Genomic DNA, 19,458 nt, shown 5'->3' on the forward strand with positions numbered 1-19,458 from the left:
CCACCAACTCCCATCAAGAAAAGCAGCAGGTACCTAGGCAGGCTCCCTCAGCCACTGTCCACAGGGCTCTGAGTCATGGTTATTGCCAGGAGATGAGGGCATATTATGCTTATCAGAACATCACACCACAGGTGGGCTGAGGATTTTGACTTGGATGGCTGAAGGTTGGGAACACCATGCTTCTCATCTCCAGCCTACTAAAGACACTGATTTCCCCCAGTCCAGGTACCTTCCTGAGAGACAACAGTTACCTTTCCTGTGGTTGACTAGAGTCTCTACCACAGCATGCAGCTTCCGTAGGCGCTGCTCCTCACACTCCACCTCCTGGAGCTTCTCCTCGAACCACTGAAAACACACAAGCCCAGAGCAGGGCTGAAAATGTTCCACAAAGTGCAGAGAGCAGCTTTTCTTTTGCAGCTTTTTTTTTCAGGGACTGTTTTGTTTGTTTTTGTTTTTTAATTGAAAGGAAAGTCATCTCAGAACTTTCAGGACTTCTGCGGCATCTGAGAGGCGTAGGTTACTCACAATGTCTGACTCATTCATCTTGATGGTCATCTTGCTGACTGCGTCTGTAGCTTTGTTGAACATCTTAAGGAGACCAGCACCACTCAAAGCCTGCGTACCCACGGCACGTGGCAGCTACAAGACCAAGAAGGCGGGGATGGCAAGTTATCTGCTGCTCCTATTTTAGGTTCAGAAGAATTAGTATCCATCAGATGGCATCCCCAAAACTTGTCAAACAAGTTATTTGAACTGCAGATTCTTGTATTCGAAGGAAGCTATAGCAATCTAAAATCAGTATGTGCAGAAACAAAAATCAAAGCACCGTGGCATAAAGAATCAACAAAATCTTCAGCTTTTGATATTATTCATAGAAAGAAAGTAGACTGAGAGTATTGTGTGGCTAGGCAACCTCACACTGAGACTGTCTGCCTATTCAGGTGTGAACTACTTAAATACCAAGCATTCCCTATTTTATTATTATTTTGTCTTGTTTTGAGACAATTCCTCCGTGTATCCTCGGCTGTCCAGGAACTTGCTCTTTAGACTGTGCTAGCCTCAAACTCACAGAGATCCACCTGTTTCTGCCTCTCGAGCCTGGGATTAAAGGCGTGACCCTCAATCACCTGACCCTTTTTTTTTTTTCTTTCCTTCTTTTTTAAGGTTTTAAAATACTTTGTGGGGATATGCATATTCCACAGCACACCTATAGAGGTCAGAGGTCAACTTTGTGGTGGTCAGTTTTCTCCTTCCCTGTCAGAGCATTGCATTCCTTTGTTAAAGTTCAAGGCTCCTACAGGGTATGGTAACATATGTCCTTTTTTTGGTTTTTCAAGACTGGGTTTCTCTGTAGACTAGGCTGGCCTCGAACTCACAGAGATACGCCTGCTTCTGCCTTCCAAGTGCTGGGATTAAAGGCCACCAACGCCCAGCTGGTAACATATGTCTTAAGTCACATCACAGCCAGAGCTATGTAGAGAAACCAAAAAAAGGCCAAAGTTTCCTTTAGATTAGATACTTTGTAAAAAGGGGACTCATAGCTTTGAGAGTTTCCACAGTGAAAGAATGTCCAAGGATAGGAGCATATTCTGAACAGACCTACTTTTTTTTTTTTTACACAGTAAAAACACCTGGCAGGCAGAGGTGTTCCTCATTGTGCTAAATAAACCTTTTACAGCACAGGGCAGCCCCCACACAAAGGGTTACCCAGCCCAAAGGTCTTCAAAGACAAACACTGCTCTGGAGTTATGGAATGAGCAAGAAAAGATTACAATAATCCTATTTTCATTACAGTAACATAAAACTTTTTAAAAATTAAAAACAGACACATTCATTCTAGTCTTCTAAGATAATGTTATTTTTTTCTGCTCATGCATCTTGCTGTCCTTACTGACTTCCGTTTCAGCGTATACCTGCTATTTGATGCTGCCACTTATCATATTTCTTCACACTTTCTGTTTATGGTCAAAAGAAAGTGTTGTGTGGATATTTTGTTTAATTCTTCAGTTAATAACGATTGCAGTGTCTCCGATTTTTCACAATAATGAATAGCCTATGCATATAGTCTATTAAAAAAAACCAACCCTGTCCACTTCGATCAACCCTTTTGTTATGGCAGTGCTATGGTCTGTGGTAACTGGTTTTTAACTAATGCCTCTCAGTTTCCTAGCACAAAATATATTCAGTTTGAAACAATTAGTAACCCATGTAAGATATGCTGAGGCCCTGCAAACAGATCACCATTTTCTACAAGACTCGACTAGGTCACCATTTGATACAAGTAGAGCTGCCTTTATTTGGAGCAATGGAAATCCTTGTCCCTTTTTGGGGACAAACTCACTGGTTATAGCATTTAAGTATTTGTCAAAGGAACCATTTTCCTTTCACTAAGGCTAAACAGATGATGAAGTTGAGCTTTGTATAATACTAACCTCTTCTTTTTCTAAAAACTCCCTGACATCTGGGTCTTGTAACATGGTAGGATGATTCACAATTCTTTGAAGGTACCTAAAGGATGAAAATCACCATATGGTTAGGACTCAGAAGGTTTGGGGTGCTGCACAGTACTGGCTGGGACTCATGTCTTTACTATTTAAAATCACCTCAAATAAGCCACATGAGCAAATTTTTGCTTGTAAGTATTCAAAATTTCATGTTTGGCGCTGGAAAGATGGCTTGGTGGTTAAGAGCACTGACTAATTCTTGCAGAGGACCAGGGTTCAATTCCTAGCACCCACATGGTGGCTACAGATCCAGCCATACACAAAGGCAAAACACCGATGCACATAAAAATAATAATAAATATTAGGCCTGGTGGTGGTGGCTCAGCACTTGGGAGGCAGAGACAGGTGGATCTCTGTGAGTTTGAGGCCAGTCTGGTCTACAGAGCTAGTTTCACAGGACAGAGAAACCCTGTCTGGAAAAACTAAATAAATAAAAATTTAAAACAGGGGCTAGAGAGATGGCTCAATGGTTAAGAACACTAGCTATTCTTCCAGAGGACCTGGGCTCAATTCCCAGTACCCACATGGCAGCTCACAACTGTCTGTAACTTCAGTTTTAGGGGACCTGACACCCTCACTCAGGCAAAATACCAATACATATATTAAATAAATTATTTTAAAAAATAAAAACAAATGATAACAACAACAACAACAACAACAACAAAAAAACCCTTCATGTTCTTCACATTTTCAAAAGATAGCAAACTGACCCATCAGAAGGAGACTTCAGAACCATTCACTAGATTATACAAGAAGGAGTATGATTGTTTTGTCAGGATGGAGAGGAAAAGGATGGCTTATGACTGAGGTGGGAAGAAAAGACTTGGGAAAATTAATAGTAACAGGAAGATGTGTCTATAATTCAGCTCTGTTCATCTCCACTAATGCAGCAAACCATCTGCTTCTCACCGTTCTACAGCGACCTACAACAGTGTGGGCAGGCACCTACCTTTCCAAAGCAGCCCTCCTTTTTTCAAGAAATTCTGCAGAAGAAGAATCTTCCTTCCCAACTTTCACTTTTGTCATTCCTACAATGAAATTTAAGAAACAACCAGAAACAATAAAAAGGATAAAGCTGTTTTATCAGAGCCATCTGAAGACATCTCACACAGCGCCATCTAAGGACATTTCTAGGTCATCAGCAGGGGTGGACCAAGGCTCTTTACTAAGTTTTGCATATGCTAGAGGCTGTAAATTATGGGACTTAGACTCTACTCACAATGTGAGATCTGTTTCACAAAAAAAAAAAAAAAAAAAAAAAAAAAAAAAGGGGGGGGGGAGGGTAAGGCTGGCATGATGTCGGTGGTTATGAAGGTCTTACTTCTAGCATCCATACAGTGGCTTACAACTCTAGTTCCAAGGGATCTGATAGCCTCTTCTGTCCTCCTCAGGCACTCAAACACACTTGGTATACATATATGCATGTATTCAGGCAAAACCCCCATACACATACAATTAAAAGTAAAATAATAATAGAAAAAAAGTGTTCTGAGATTCTTGGTATAGATTAACAATCCTTGATGGCAGTAAGAAGGCTCCTTCCCTAGTCCCCAAAGCAATTTCAATCTGGAGGGCAGAGCAAATATATTGAGTCCTGAGACTGAGGGTGTAACTCAGTAGTAGACTGTTTACCTAATAGTCATGAGGCTTTGTATTTAATAACTAGCCATACACACACACACACACACACACACACACACACACAAGATCATACCATACTTGATCTTTTCCAGGTTGTGGTGGTGCATACCTGCAATTCTAGCACTCATGAGTCTGAGGCAGAAAGATCAAGAAATGGATGGAGGCACCCTGATCTATAAAATGAGTTTGAGGCCACCTGGGGGATAGTAAGACTGTTTCAAAAGGAAACAAAGTGCTACAAAACTTAAGGCTAATACCAGAGAAGATGTAAAAATAACTGGGCTATTTCTCTAGTCCCCAAGTTAAAACTCAGCGGAATTAAAGGCCACAGGCTTACCTATTAGGCTCTTCTCAGGCGGAGGGGGGACAATGAAGCCATTTTGAGAATGTTTCTCTGAAAGCTTCTCATAAAGACCCAGAAAGTCACTGAATCTTCTTTTCACTGCAAACTGCTTACTTCTGAACATCGGTAAGCTCGTCTTGGGGATGGAAAAAACACAAGGCAATTTCATTCCAAATCCAAGAGTGAGTATCTATCCTGCTGGCATCAAAGGAAACAGATTTCCCAGATCCTTGCTCTTTAGACATCTGGAAAATAACTTTGTCCAAGACAGACTCCAAGCTGTAGTCATTTTTGGCAGTCTGGGAATCTAAGAAAGCCTATTTAGAGTAATGTTTTTAAATGCATAAAATAAAAAATATCAGATTATGGGACTTGGGGTGAGGTGGCTTGGTGGGTAAGCACAAGGACCAGTTGGAATCCTCAGTGTCCACAAAAAAGCTGAGTATGGCTGGGTGTGGTGGTGTAGGACTCAGGAGGCAGATGCAGAAGGATCTCTATGAGTTCAAGGCCATCCTGATCTGCATAGCTAGCTCCCAGGCAGCCAGGACTATACGGAGAAACCCTGTCTCGAAAAACCAAACCAAAATAACAATAAAAATAAAATAATAAAACAAAAGAAAAAGCTGTGCATGGCTGTACCTAGGCACTGGGGAAGGGGAAGCAGGGATGGAGATGTGGCTCCCTAGTGTTTTCTAGTTTGCTAAAAGGCAAACTTCAGGCCAGTGAGAGACCCTGCCTGAGGCAGTAAGACAAAAAGCAATAGACTAAGACATCCAGCATCTTGTTCTTCCACATGAAGACACATTAGTGTGCACACTTGGATACTCACTTAGGTGTATATGGCGTTATGAAGGTAACCAATAAAATTCAACTATAGTCTAATCCCTAGGTTAAGAACACCTGCTCTATGTGGGCAGTGGTGGCAAACACCTTTAACCCCAGCACTTGGGAGGCAGAGGTAAGAGGATCTCTGTGAGTTTGAAGCCAGCCTGGTCTGCAGAGTGAGTTCCAGGACAGCCAGGGCAGTTACACAGAGAAACTCTGTGTCAAAAAACCAAACCAAACCAAACCAAACAGAACAAAACAACCCCCCCCAAAGACCATTTGCTTTAATTAAAGTAAAATTGAATTCTTATTAAAAGATAGAATTCAGCCCGTTGGTGGTGGTGCACGCCTTTAATCCCAGCACTCAGGAGGCAGAGGCATAGGCATAAGCAGGCGGATCTTTGTGAGTTTGAGGCCAGCCTGATCTACAGAGCTAGTTTCAGGACTGGTCCAAAGCAAAGCAAACAAGCAAACAAACAAACCTGGAAACACTTAGGAAAACAGGTTCATATACCATGGTGCATTTGTGTAGAGGACTACTATTGTTACTCCCAACAAGGGTAGGTCTGGAAAACCATGCTAGGTAAATGAATCATTATTTTTCAGCAGATTATTTTTAGGAATTGCAAAGCAAAGCATCACATTACTTAAAGATACACATGTGAAGACTTTTTATAAAGGAAATGAGATTGCTCGGGGAGCAACTGCCTCTGAGTATAAAGCAGCGGCTATGACAGAGACAAACAGGAAGGCAGAACTGATGGACCCAACGGTACTCATCTTAAAACTGTGGTAGGTTCGGGGCTATGGTTTACTAGAATAATACAATTTAATAAGAAAGGGGGCAGACAAGGAACAAAAGTTATAGAAAGTATTAAAAGTAAGCCAGGGTCTATGACTTCAGGACTTGGAAGACTGAGGTGGGAGGATCAAGGACAGTTTGGTGGACACTTGTAATTTCTGCACCAAAGAAGTTTAGGCAAATGTATCACAAGCTTGAGGACAGTGTGAGCTACATAGGGAGATCCTGTCTTCAACAGCAACTCACCCCCAATTCCTCACTTCTGTTGAGATAGGGTTTCTCTGTGTTAACTTTGGCTGTCCTAAAACTTGCTCTGCTGACTAGGTTGGCCTCAAACTCACAGAAATCCTCCTGAGTGATGGGATTAAAGGTGTGTGCCACTGATGCCTGGCCACATATACATAGTTTTTCTTTCTTTGAAAAAGGGTCTCATTAAGTACCTCAGGCTGTTCTCAAACTCCTGATCCTCCTGCTTGTGCCTCCCTAGTGCTGGGATTATAGATGTGGGCCACCTTGTGTGGTCCAAGAACTGAAAAGTTGTAGACAGATAATTACTCTTCATTTGAAGCAATCCATTAAATTAGCTCCAGTCACATAGTTCCTGAGGGATGGGGTGAAAGTCAGATATGCTGTACATCTTAAACCTTGCAAAGTTTCACACTGAAATATCAGTTTTCTGGAAGAATTCTGGGAAGGGCTTATCTGGTGTACCTAGTTAAGATCACCAAGGTAGGGGACTAGAGAGATGGCTCAGAGGTGAAGATAAATGGCTGCTCTTCCAGAGGATCTGGGTTGGGTTCACTTTCCAGTACCCAAATGGCAGGTGACAACTATCTGTAACTCTAGTTCCAAGGGGTTTTAACACCCTCTTCTGGCTTCTGTGGGCACCAGGCATACATGCAGGCAAAACACTCATTCACATAAAATAAAATTACCAAGGCGATGTAGACTTTCTATGGCTTGCATAAATAGGAGGAGAATATGGGAAAACAAAACAAAAAGATGCCCAGAAATAATCTAAATGTTAACCTATGTGTGAGCAGTCAAGTCTACTGAGGTGTATCAGCAATGTCACTGGAACTCACCTGTGTCGTGACTTTGTAGGCTACATAGGCATTCATACCATCCCCTGTGGGAGAACAAGAAAGTAGGAGAGAATTAGTCTTTTAACTAAAAAAAAGGAAAGCTAATATAATAACATTTAACCAGAGACCATAAGCTACATGAGCCCTCTACTAGAAGAGTTTGTTTCATTTCCAGGCTTTATATGTAATTCTAAAATCCAGTTTTTCCTGTGCCTCAGGGGCTGTGTGGCACACATGCACCCACGGATGCTGGCTGGGCCCCAGTTTGAGTTAGACAAGAGAGTCAGTCCCCTGTTCCAAAGCCAGGCTCCATTCATGCCCTCTACAAAGCAGCACTGGATACTGACAATTCATCAGTTGTTACCATGCCAATATTTGGGCTGGTTACACACATCTGTCCAAAACCAAACAATTCTCTTGCTGTATAAAGCAGGAGAAGGAAGCAACTGATGTAAAAGGAAACAAGCAGTTCTACCCTAAGCTAGCTCCAGGCTTGCGCTGCTCTTTCAGAGATCCTACCGCTGGTGCTGGGAGACACTGACCTCCCTGATCCAGCATGCTCACCCAGAGCAAAGGGCCTGGCAGGAAGACACTTGGGCTGCCTGATGTCACAAAAATCTCCCTTTCCTGAAGGAATTATTTTTATGAAAAAGCCTTTGACTGTTAAATAATCTGGGATTCAAGCAACTGTTTTTCTCTGTGGTAGTGTCCTGACCTAGACCACTTAGGGAGATAAAGGCACTATTGACTTCCTAAACCCCGAAAAGACATATACTGGAATCCAGACAAAGCACTAGTGCTGGACCAGTGGGTTTAGGGTTGGTCTTTTTTTTTTTTTTTTCTATCTTTCCTTTTTTCTCTTGCCTCTAATTCCTCCTCTCATGAAATAGAAAAGCCTAGGTCAATAATTCCCAGTTGCCTTTGCTTCTGATCTGACTCTGGAGTGAGGGGCCAAGGAAAAGGGGCAGAAGTGGACCAAAGGAGTTCACATACTGCAACATCATTCTACTGTGATAGATACAAATGCTTACTTTTATTTGTAAGTATATACATGCACATACACACACACACAGAGCTAGGAGTTATACAGAAATAGGAGGCATACATGTCTTATCTCACCAACACCTCCCAAAAAGGCTGTTGCAAAATAGGATTTATAAGCTAAGCTAAAGAAATTACCTTTTGCTGATTACCATTTTTACAACACAATGAAACACTTAGAATATACTGCCTGATACTAAGGTTGTTTACCACTCATTAAAAAAAAAAAAAAAAAAAAAAAAAAAAAAACAATTCTTGAGGTGGGTGTGGTGGCATACACATTTAATTCCAGCACTTGGTAGACAGAGGCGGGGTGGGGGGGGTGGGGGGGGTGGGGTGGGTGGGGGAAATGTCTGTGAGTCTGAGACCAGCCTGGTTTATAAATTGAGTTCCAGGATGGCCAGGGCTGTTACACAGAGAAACCCTATCTTGAAAAAAAAAAAAAAAAAAAAAAAAAACAACAGCAAAAACCCTTAAATTTAATCAAAATTTCACCCACCGTAGAAAAGTCATGTCCAGATCCATAATTTAGTAGCAACAGGAAGAGGTTTAAGTGCCCATGTCCACAGTCCACAGAGCACATTAGCCAAGCTTGATCTTTAGGTGTCCTGCAGGGTCTCCAGACACTGTTCCAGCCAAGGCAGCATATGTGAAGAGAGGTACTCGGCTAACAGTGCAGAAGCCCTTAAAGTGGCCTGATCACACAACAGTCTGATAATAATGTACAGAGTTCCTAAATAACTTCCAAGTTGGAGATGGCATATGCAAATTGCCAAGTCTCTAAAAAGGATATCCTGGTAAATGTACAATTCTAATTTATTTAGATATGTGCTGGAATGAGAAGCATGTGTTGACTAAACAGCCTACATAAACAGAGCATGCTGTTATAAAGACTGGGCCCTGGGTATGTAGAAAAATGTTTTAATTAGTTGGTTTCTTGGAATCAATATGACCAATAATCTAGACAATACAGAACAAGGGGATAAAAGCACCTAGAGTAATTTGTGTTCAAATCCGATTTGTGAGTTGTTTAAATTACTCTGTAGTGTGGGGTCAGTGCTTTATGACATGACTTCATTGAAAACCCTGTCTTCACAGATATAATGAAGTTAAACAGTGGTCATTAGGGTGGATCAAATCCAATATGATTGGTGTTCTTAAATAGGGCCATGGCTCCAAAGCAATACAAAGAAAACCTGTCTTGAAAAACCAAAAAAAAAAAAAAAAAAAAAAAAAAAAAAAAGAAAAAGAAAAAAGGCCACTCAGACAGAGGATGATGATTGATGATGTGGAGACACTTGGAGTGGCATGGGACGTGATGACAATGCAATGACGTATTTTCAAGTCAATGGACACCTCAGACTACTAAAAGGCAGACAAGGGCCTTTCTTCCCTTCCAATTCCGGGGCTTCTTGCCTCAGAACTGTGAGAAAATCTCTGGTGTTTGTTTTTGAGATAGATTTTCTTTTCCTTCTTTTTTCTTTTCTTCGTGTGATCCTTGCTGTCCTGGAACTGACTCTGTAGACCAGGCTGGCTTCAAACTCAGATACTCACCTGCCTCTGCCTCTTGAGTACTGGGACTAAAGGTGTGTGCCACAACTTTTTCAGATCTCATTACAGATGGCTGTGAGTGGGAGTTGAACTCAGGACCTCTGGAAGATGCTCTTAACCTCTGAGCCATCTCTCCAGCCCCCACTGTTGGACTTTGAGATTAACTCAAGTGTGGGAAGTACAGGTGTGATCCACAATCCTTAACTCACCTCTATTGCTTTAAGTCTTCAAGTGTGTGGTTCATTGCCAAAGCAGGTCTAAGTAACTAACACACTTGCTCTCCTGGTTCCAAATCACAGCAATAAACTTTCAAACAATTAGTACCATCTGTTATTTGTATTATTCTACTAAGGATTTTAGCAGCTAAGCTTAAAATTATTATGTTAAAGATACTTGTGGCTCTATCTATCAGGCAAGAGATTCCTAGATATGTAGCTACTTTTATGCTATACTATACTCTGCCTTAATAGGAATGCTACCTTCTTTTTGGTCTTCTCTTCACTCTTCTGATAGGTGAAGGAACTGAACAAGATGTCCACAAACACCCCGCTGGTGCAGCCATCCACTTTAGGCAGGTACTGAGTCCTTTGCAGAGTAGTGAGTGCTCTTAACTAATGAGCCATCTCTCCAGACCATTTGAGGTTTTTTTTTTTTTTTAATTATTAATTTTGTGCTTGTATGATATACATATGGAGCTCAGAAACAACTTTCAGAGTGGGTTCTCTCCTTCGTGTGAGTTCTGAGGGATTGAACTCAGGTGTCAGGCTTGGCTGTGGGTGTCCTTAGACCCTCAGACATCTCCTGTCCCCCATTTGAGTTTGTTTTTGTTTTGTTTTTTGTTAAGATGTATTTACTATGTATATTATGTTCAGTCTGCAGGACAGAATTGGATATCGGATTTCATTACAGATGGTTGTGAGCCACCATATGGTTGCTGGGAATTGAACTTAGAACCTCTGGAAGAGCAGTCAGTGCTCTTAACCACTGAGCCATTTCTCCAGTTTTTTTGTTTTGTTTTTTATTTTATTTTTTGTTTCAAGACAGGGTTTTCTCTGTAGCTTTGGAGGCTGTTCTGGAACTCACTCTGTAGACCAGGTTGGCCTCTAACTTACAAAGAGATTAGCCTCCTTCCTCTGCCTCCTGAGAGCTGGGACTAAAGGCATGTGCCACCACTGCCCATCAATTTTTTTTTTTTAAGATTTATTTATATGAGTGCTCTGTCTTCATGCACACCAGAAGCCAGAAACCAGGAGTCTGATCCCATTACAGATGATTGTGAGCCACCATGTGGTTGCTGGGAATTGAATTCGGGACCTCTGGAAGAGTAGTCAAGTGCTCATAACTGTTGAGCCATCTCTCCAGCCCCCCTGTCTGAGTTTTTAAAAATTATAATTCTATTTCATGTCTCTGTTTTTTCTTCCTAAAGATAAGGGGAAAAAAAAAAATCTAAGTAATGTGCTCGGGAAGCTTAGTTCCAGGAAAGATACTGATGAAGGAAGCACTTCACTTCTGCTGGTTCAGCTCTGTTGAGAGCCACTCCCAAAGTAGGGCCACAATTAGGCCAACTGTATCTTCTCAAGAGTCCCAAGGACACTTACCGATCTTCTCTGGATCAGTAATACCCACTGTCAGGTCAAACTGGTCCTCCTGTTCTTCTTCCTCTAGCTTTAAAAAAAAAGGAATAGAGTTGACATAAAGAAGGCTAGACATTACACAGTATTCAGTACTGGTCATATAATAAAATCAATACTGTTTTTCAGGGTTCAGTCCTGTCCATTCCAGTAGCTCCAATGAACCAATGCCCACAATTAAGTGGTGAACTAGTTCACAGATCACTTTCACATCAATTCCCCTAAACCCTTACTTTCACAATAATGAATAACCATAGGATTTTGGTAGACTTGGCCTCTTTTGGGTAGAGGGATTAGGACAAGGCTGCATTTCTGCTTATGGGAGCTTCTGACAGTAAATAGCATCACTGACCAGCAAAACCTTTGTGTTGTCCTCAGGAAACAGATACCATCTAACAAAGAGTTCTTGTTTGGAGTCTGGCTATGCATTAACCATAGGCTTTCAGCCCTTAACCACCTGTCCTCCTCGGGAGCTGTAAATGTTTTCTCAGGTTCAAACCCAAATGGACTCCAGACTGGCAGCACATAGCGCTAAAGATGCAAAAGCAAGAAGACCAACAGCACATATTCTCACCTCCTCATAGCTTGGCTGTGGCTTAGGAGAGTTTGTGGCTTCTTGTGGAGCATGAGGACTAAGAGTTTTGGCTGGCATCATCTTCTGGTTATTTTGTGTGCTGTCCAGGGATAGTTCCACTGTGGCATCTGAAAACAGTTGATATTTTAAAATGAATGTCAAATAATGGGTTTTTGAAGGCTGTATAGGGTGAGGAACACAAGAAAAATGGCAGTCACCTAATACAACAAAAAACGAGAGCCATGACATTTTTACATGACTCAAAGGAGAGGACACTGAGGGGAGTGTTATTTATCACAGGTTTGGTAGAGCAAGGTCTCCTTTTTCTTCCTGAACAAAACTTTGGCAACCTTAGGCCAAAGAAACAATGATCTAGCAAAAAGACTCCACAGCCAAAATAAACGTGTCAGATAATTTTACTCTTGGAAGTGGTTACTGAAAACCTTACATGAAACTTATTATTCTTAGTTTTAGTTGTTTGTACAAGATAGTACCTTGGTTGTCTGCTTTATAAACTGCACGACAGAACAGGCAAGCACCTATTAGAGGAAGCCTGAGGGAAAATATCAACTAGAAAACACACAGTAATGCTTGGGAAAGGGTAGTTTGGTATGTTTGAGTTATACTGACAGTTTAAGAACTAGCCACAGCCTGCAGTGGTGGCTGGTGGCACACGCCTTTAATCCTGGTGCTCTGTGGGACTCTGTCTCAGGAAAACAACAAAACCCAAAAGTCAACCCAAAACAAAACTAAAACCAAGCAAACAAAAAGAACTAGCTACAGTGGTAGTTTAGCTATGTCAACGGATTAAGTTATAGTTTGTAAATGCCATCAGAATGGGGAGGGGTGCAGCAGCACCTCAAAACACTTCTGATCAGAACAATTTCTGGAGTGAAGATCTGTTCTTTAAGAGCCAACTTCTCTTCTAGAGAAGACACAGGTGAATAGAACAACTCATTCTCTGAGTGTTCCAGAGGAATGACTTCTAAAATAGCATTCTGTACCATATTTAGACATTAAAATTTCTTATGCAAATGCACTTCCAATGTGGAGCAATGAAACTAGAAGTTCTAACTCCAACCAGTTATTGTTTTTCCTTTCTCATTTTGATTTTTCGCCACAGGGTTTCTCTGTGTCACATCTCTGGCTGTATGGAAGCAGCCATGTAGACTAGTCTGGCCTCAAACTCACAGAGATCTGCCTGCTTCTGCCTCCCAAGTGCTGGGATTACATGCATGCACCACCACTACACCTGGCCTGGTTTTTTCTTTTTAGTAAAAAAAAAAAAAAAAAAAAAAAAAAAGAAAACCTTGTGGGTCTGGCCAATTCAGTTCAGTTTTGGGGACTACAGAGAAAGCTACTTCCTTTCCTTTCCAGATTTTCTTCCTTCCTTCCTTCCTTCCTTCCTTCCTTCCTTCCTTCCTTCCTTCCTTTCTTTAATGCCATATTATTTAATATTTTTTCCTTATTTTACATATCAATCCCAGTTCCCTCCCACTCCCATCCTCCCATGTCCCCTACTGCTCCCCCCTAAGTCCCTCATCCACTCTCCAGGGAAGGTGAGGCCTTCCATGAGAGATCATCAAAATCTGTCAAGTCATTTGGGGTAGAGCCTAGGCCCTCCTCTGTGTCTCTAGGCTAAGGGGGTATCCCTCCATGGGGAATGGGCTCCCGAAGCCATTTGTGCACTAAGGCTACATACTGGTCCTATAGACTGCCCAGTCGACGGCCATACCATACCCTGAATATGCCCAATCCTCTCCTTTCTATATTTTTCAAGGGAGCTGGCGGAACTACAGGCAGTTTTAGATTACTGTGCTGATCACCAAAGTGAATCATTTCTGCAAAAGATCCTGCCATGAGGGCATAAAACAGGCCCCAGAATGCATGTGTTAGGTTGTGATGTCTTTGAGAAAAGCAGCCAGCTTAAATTTGTACAGGAGGTTCACTGCATGAAATCCAACCAACAAATTAAGTTAGGAAGTGAAACGTGTACTATGCATTGAAAACTTCTGGATGAAACTGGATGTGATAGGCTGTACCTGTAATCTCAGCACTCTAGCCAGGCCCAGAGCTCAGACCTAAAATCTAGCTACTCAGGAGACTGAGGCAGAAGGATTGATAATTCAAGGTCCACCTGAGCAATTTAGTGAGATTTTGTCTAAACAAAGAAACAAACAAAATATGGCTGGCTTCCTGTCTAGTTTTTATGCCAACTTGAAACAAGCAAGAATCATCTAAGAGAAGGGAGACTTAACTGAAAAATACTTTCATAAGATTGGGGTGCAGACAAGCTCGTAGGGTGTATTCATAATTAGTGTTCCATGTGGGCCCAGTCCATTGTGGGTGGGGTGGGGTCATCCTGGGCTGGTGGCCTTGGGTTCTGTCAGAAAGCAGGCTAAACAAGTCATGCGAAGCAAAAGTCAGTGAGCAACATCCTCCATGGCCTCTGCAGCAGCTCCTGCCTTCAGTTTCCTGCCCTCTATGATGACAGACTGTGATATGGAAGTGTAATCAAAATAAATCCTTTCCTTCCCAAATTGCTTTTGGTTGTGCTGTTTCATCACAGCAGAAACCCTAACTAAGATAACTGGGGACACTTGCCTAATGTATATAAGGATCTATAATCAACTCCCAGTATCATGAAAAAATTCCTAAGAAGTTGAAGTGGGATAACAGAATGACAAGGAGTTTAAGGCCACTCTGAGCTACACGAAAGAACCCTGATTCATATGCGCAGGGTGTAATCCAAGCTTCATGCTTAGAACTTCAGACTTGGGAGGCTGAGGCAGAAGATGAGCCATGAGTTTGAAGCTAGCTTGGGCCACAGAGTGCTGAGGGAGAGGGAGAGGGAGTGAGGGAGAGGGAAAGAGGGAAGAGAAGCGTGGGGGGGGGGTGTTTCTTACGAGGGCCAAAAATACATTTGTCTCAAAAGAAAAATAAAAACAAAAAAAACAAAACCACAAAATACTGAGGCTAGAGTTAGGGCAGCCTGGGCTAGAGTAGAATCCTGTCTAGAACCAAACCAAGGAGTGGAAATACAGTTCAGTGGCAGAGAGCTTGCTTAGGCATGCTCAAAAGCCTTGGACTCACTCCAGAATGAAAAACAGAAAATATCTATGGTTTGCTGGAGTAGTGGCAAAAGCCTTTTGAAAAGCTACGCATTTTCCATTTAAATTACTATGAGGGATGCCAAGCATGAAAACATGGGTGTCTTTCCTCTGCATTCCTAATAGGAATATGTTTGAAAAGCCTTTGGGATATAGAGAGACCAATCAGCACTGCAGCAACTTTGTAGAAAATAGAATCTGAGCTTTAAAATGTGCTCAAGTCCCTAACAGCATGTCTCATTGTAGAACAATCATTTCTAGTCATTGTGTGCTCCTTTCTCAGTAGTGAGGCAGCAAATGATTGCCTGTGAAGCTGGTAACAGCTGACATAAACTGAAATGTCTGTGCTAAGAAAATCTTTAAGATTCACACATTCATGGAAAAAACAGTCATTGGGTAATGGAGGCACTAAGATTTCAGGCTATATAAGGAAAGATCACATAAACGTCAAAGGCTCAAAGACAGCGTTTGCCTTCTTCTCAATGTACTACATAAGTAAAGAAATCCATTATTTGTATTTTATTATTTCTTTTTAATTCATCCTCTTCCCCCTAAAAGTATGACCACCAGAATGCACATTGTGTTTGTTAATGTTCCAGAAACCAAATGGGAGTGGAAATGTCTAAATCTTTACATTCTTCAAGCCTCTTTGTCCCTTTTATGGTCTTCAGTTGGCTTCCCCCCCACCCCCCCACCCCACCCCCACCCGCCCAGTCCTAGTGGGAGAGTCCTCTCAAGATCTTCAGTCTTATCTCTCCCTTTCCTTACCATTCTTTCCTCTGAGAACCTCATTCACACAGTGATTTCCATTACCACTTCTAGAAACAGGATCCTTGCATGTATCTATAGCTCTGCCTCTCTGGCTGTTTTACAGACAGGTTCTTACTGGAACTTGCTAAGATCCTCCTGCCTTAGCCTCCTGAGTATTGGGACCTCAGGTGTGAGTCACCACACATGGCTGTACAATTCTCTTTCCCCAGACAGTTCACATCACCTTGGTATTTTCCTTCATATTCAAATTTAAAATTCTAAAATCTAAACAAACTTTCAATTTTTCCTGTAAATCCAGACTCATAGAAGATTCATATATATCCCACCCACTCTAGTCTCTCATGATTTTAAGGGCTGGGCATGGGGCCCATGTCTGTAATTCTAGCACTTGGGAGGCAGAGACACAGTCACAAATTTGAGGCCAGCAAATTCCAGGTTGGTGAAGGCTACAGAGTAAAATAGCATTTCCAATTAATTAAGGTCAAAAGTGAAAGCATGTAGCTGTAATCCCAGTCATTTGAGAAACTGATACAGGAGGATTGAGAGTTCTAGGCTAAACTGTTCAGACTACACATCTCAAATAAAAATCTAAAGCTATTGCAGTGGTCAATAACCTCATACTTTTGTGAGCTCCTGTGATAAAATATTTCTATAATTTACCTGATCACATTTCTAACATTTAATCATTTAACTCATGTTCTTAAGAAATGGATTTGTAAGCCAGGTGTTGGTATTGAACGCCTTTAATCCCAGCACTTGGAAGGCAAAGACAGGCATATCTCTAGGGGTTTAAGGCCAGCTCGATTTACAGAGCTAGTTCCAGGACAGGAAACCCTGTCTCCAAAAAAAAAAAAAAAAAAAAAAAAAAAACCACAAAAGAAAGAAAGAAATGGATTTGTTTGCTAAGTAGCAAAGATGAGCTGGGATCATAGACATATACCTCCATTGTGCCAGGCTTAAGCTTTCGAATTTGTGCATATGTATGGTGGTATTGACTTAATAATTCACAACTTAATAAAGGTGACTAGAAGTTTCCTAAATTTTGAGTCTTTACTTGCCTGCAAAGAGATCCTGTGGCTCTTGGTCTTGTTCCTCATGGATCCCATTTTCTTTGGAACCATTTTTGATAGGAAAAAGGGATGTGGTTTTCTTTGGAGACTGGGGCTGACTCTGAAAACAAAGAAATACTCTGAGTAAAACAGAACCATTAAAAACGAACTCAGCCTACCTAGAAAATGACTGTGGTGTCTCTTTGCTTCCACAGATGTTTAGGGGAAGACAGGCTTGCTAGTTAGCCAGCTCAGTAAGTGGCAAATCATTGCTAGAGCTGAGAACGCTGCTGCTCAGGTGACTGACCACAGGGCTAAGTTCACACAATTTAGAGTTAATTTTTTATAAGTGTAATCTTACTGGGATATGATAACCCAAACCATAAGACACCAACACAATATGGACACACACAGATATTTTTTTAAATCTGTCCCAGTGCATTCCTGTTTCTCAGCTGATGACCTTTATTGTTTCAATTGCTGACAGGGCATGCTCTAGTGACAAGGACACCATATTGGAATTCGGAATTCAAGCCCAGGCTTCCTTTGAGGTGTTGCCTAAACTTTTAACTGAAATTTAGACATCCCTAATCCATCTGACAGACATAAGAAGACATAACTAATGCTGCTTAGAAATACAGTTCAGAAATTCTCAGGCAAATGTATGGAACTATAAGAAACCATTTTGAGTGAGGTAACCAGTCACCAAAAGACAAACATGGTTAAGTACTTGCTCATATATGGATTTTAGACATAGAGCAAGGGATCACCAGCCTACAATTTACACCACCAGAGAAGCCAGAAGACAAGGAGGCCCCTAAGAGAGACATACATAGTCCCCCACAGAAGGGGAAAGGGACAATATCTCCTGAGCAAATTGGGAGGGGGGGGGCTTGAGTGAAGAGGGAGTTAGGAGAAAGAGAAGGGGAGAAGAGAGCATGAGGGACCAGGAAGACTGAATTGGGGGAGGAACAGAGGAGAGCAAGAAAAAAGATACCATAATAGAGGGAGGGAGCCATGATAGGTTTGAAGAGAAATCTGGCACTAGGGAAATATCCAGAGACCTATAAGGATGACCCCAACTAAAAATCTGAGCAATAGTGGAGAGGCTACCTCAAATGCCCTTCCATGATAATGAGATTGATGACTACCTTACATACCATCCCAGGGCCTTCATCTAGTAGCTGATGGAAGCAGAAGCAGACACCCACATCTAAACACTGGGTCAAGCTCCTGAAATCCAGTTGCAGAGAGGGAGAAGTGATGAGCAAAGGGGTCAAGACCAGGCTGCAGAAATCCAGAGACATATGACCTGAACAAGGGGGAGCTCATGGACCCCAGACTGATAGCTGGGAAACCAGCATAGGACCGACCCAGACCCCCTGAATGTGTGTCTGTTAGGAGGACTGGGCAGTCTATGGGACCTCTGACAGTGGAATCAGGATGTATCCCTGGTGCACAAAAAGACTTCAGGAGCACATTTCCCATGGAGTGATACTCCCTTAGCCTAGAGACAGGAGGGAGGGCTTAGGCCCTATCCCAAATGACTTGACAGATTTTGATGATCCCTCCTGGAAGGCCTCATCCTCCCTGGGGAGTGGATGGGGGATGGGACCGGATGGGGGTGGAGGTATGGAGGATGAGAGGGAGAGGAAACTTGGATCAATATGTAAAATAAGAAAAAATATAATAAAATAAAATAAAATAAAAAAGAAAGAAATACAGTTCAGTTTTTAATCTGGAACTCTGGAAATTTTAGCCACACTCTTATGGTAGGCTGAAGAATAAGACCAGTCATCCTTGGCCTAATAATCACATAGTGAAAACACAGTTGGGCCTTGGCCTTTATTAAATGCTCAGTGCAGAGTCACAAACAAGGATAGGGAGGATCCCCAGGCCGGTACCAGTGAACAAAGCTGGATTGTGCAGCTCACCAGCAGAAAGCCAGCTTGTGACACTGCAGGGCTTTGAAGTTAGATCCTAAGGCGAAGTCAGTTAAAAGACCTGACTAAAGGAACTTTCCCTAAAACATTCCCTCAACAAATCTGAGGGCATTTGTCCCTTGGACAGGCCTTTTTTGGCCTAAAAGAACAAAGTAAACTAAGAGATCTTTTGGGGTACTCTCTGAGTTTGTCATGCTGATAGCTTCCTCACCATACTGGGCCTTCCCTTTCCAGGACAGAACATTTTAGCTGCATTTGATTTGTATTAGCAAATCATGCTTTTATGGGGGCTGTTCTGTGTTAATGAGGTTAATGAGGTTCAGGGGTAGACGCTCAAATACTCATCTGTCAGAGACAGTGGTCCCTCCCAATTCTAAAGAACAAAACAGAATTACTTCTGAGAAGACAAACAGAATGAAAATAAAATTAGCACTTCCTGCCTCAAACACCGCTTGGCCACCCTTCCTATACAACCACTCCCTTCACCCTCACGAGTGAGCGAGCGCTATGATCTCGGAAGCCACCTGATGCCACTGCTTTCCCACTGGCACCAGCCCTCTTCAGAGAGAAAACCTGGAGATTAAAACT

At 42.0% G+C, this 19,458-nt stretch overlaps 1 protein-coding gene across 2 annotated transcripts in view; it reads right to left on the reverse strand.

The window, feature by feature from the left end:
• Snx1 (sorting nexin 1) overlaps positions 1 to 19,458 on the reverse strand; it is a 36,929-nt gene that overhangs the window by 5,441 nt on the left and 12,030 nt on the right. For both annotated transcript variants that reach the window (XM_051197809.1, XM_051197807.1), the window contains exons 2-10: positions 16,937 to 17,048; positions 11,998 to 12,125; positions 11,391 to 11,457; positions 7,201 to 7,244; positions 4,483 to 4,624; positions 3,454 to 3,532; positions 2,433 to 2,508; positions 526 to 639; positions 252 to 345 (exon numbers count right to left, since the gene is read on the reverse strand). In XM_051197809.1, the coding sequence (XP_051053766.1) occupies positions 252 to 345; positions 526 to 639; positions 2,433 to 2,508; positions 3,454 to 3,532; positions 4,483 to 4,624; positions 7,201 to 7,244; positions 11,391 to 11,457; positions 11,998 to 12,125; positions 16,937 to 17,048 (856 nt within the window). The remainder of the gene's footprint in view (positions 1 to 251; positions 346 to 525; positions 640 to 2,432; positions 2,509 to 3,453; positions 3,533 to 4,482; positions 4,625 to 7,200; positions 7,245 to 11,390; positions 11,458 to 11,997; positions 12,126 to 16,936; positions 17,049 to 19,458) is intronic.

The sequence above is a fragment of the Phodopus roborovskii genome, unplaced genomic scaffold (genome assembly GCF_943737965.1).
Source record: "Phodopus roborovskii unplaced genomic scaffold, PHOROB, whole genome shotgun sequence".
Taxonomy (NCBI): domain Eukaryota; kingdom Metazoa; phylum Chordata; class Mammalia; order Rodentia; family Cricetidae; genus Phodopus; species Phodopus roborovskii.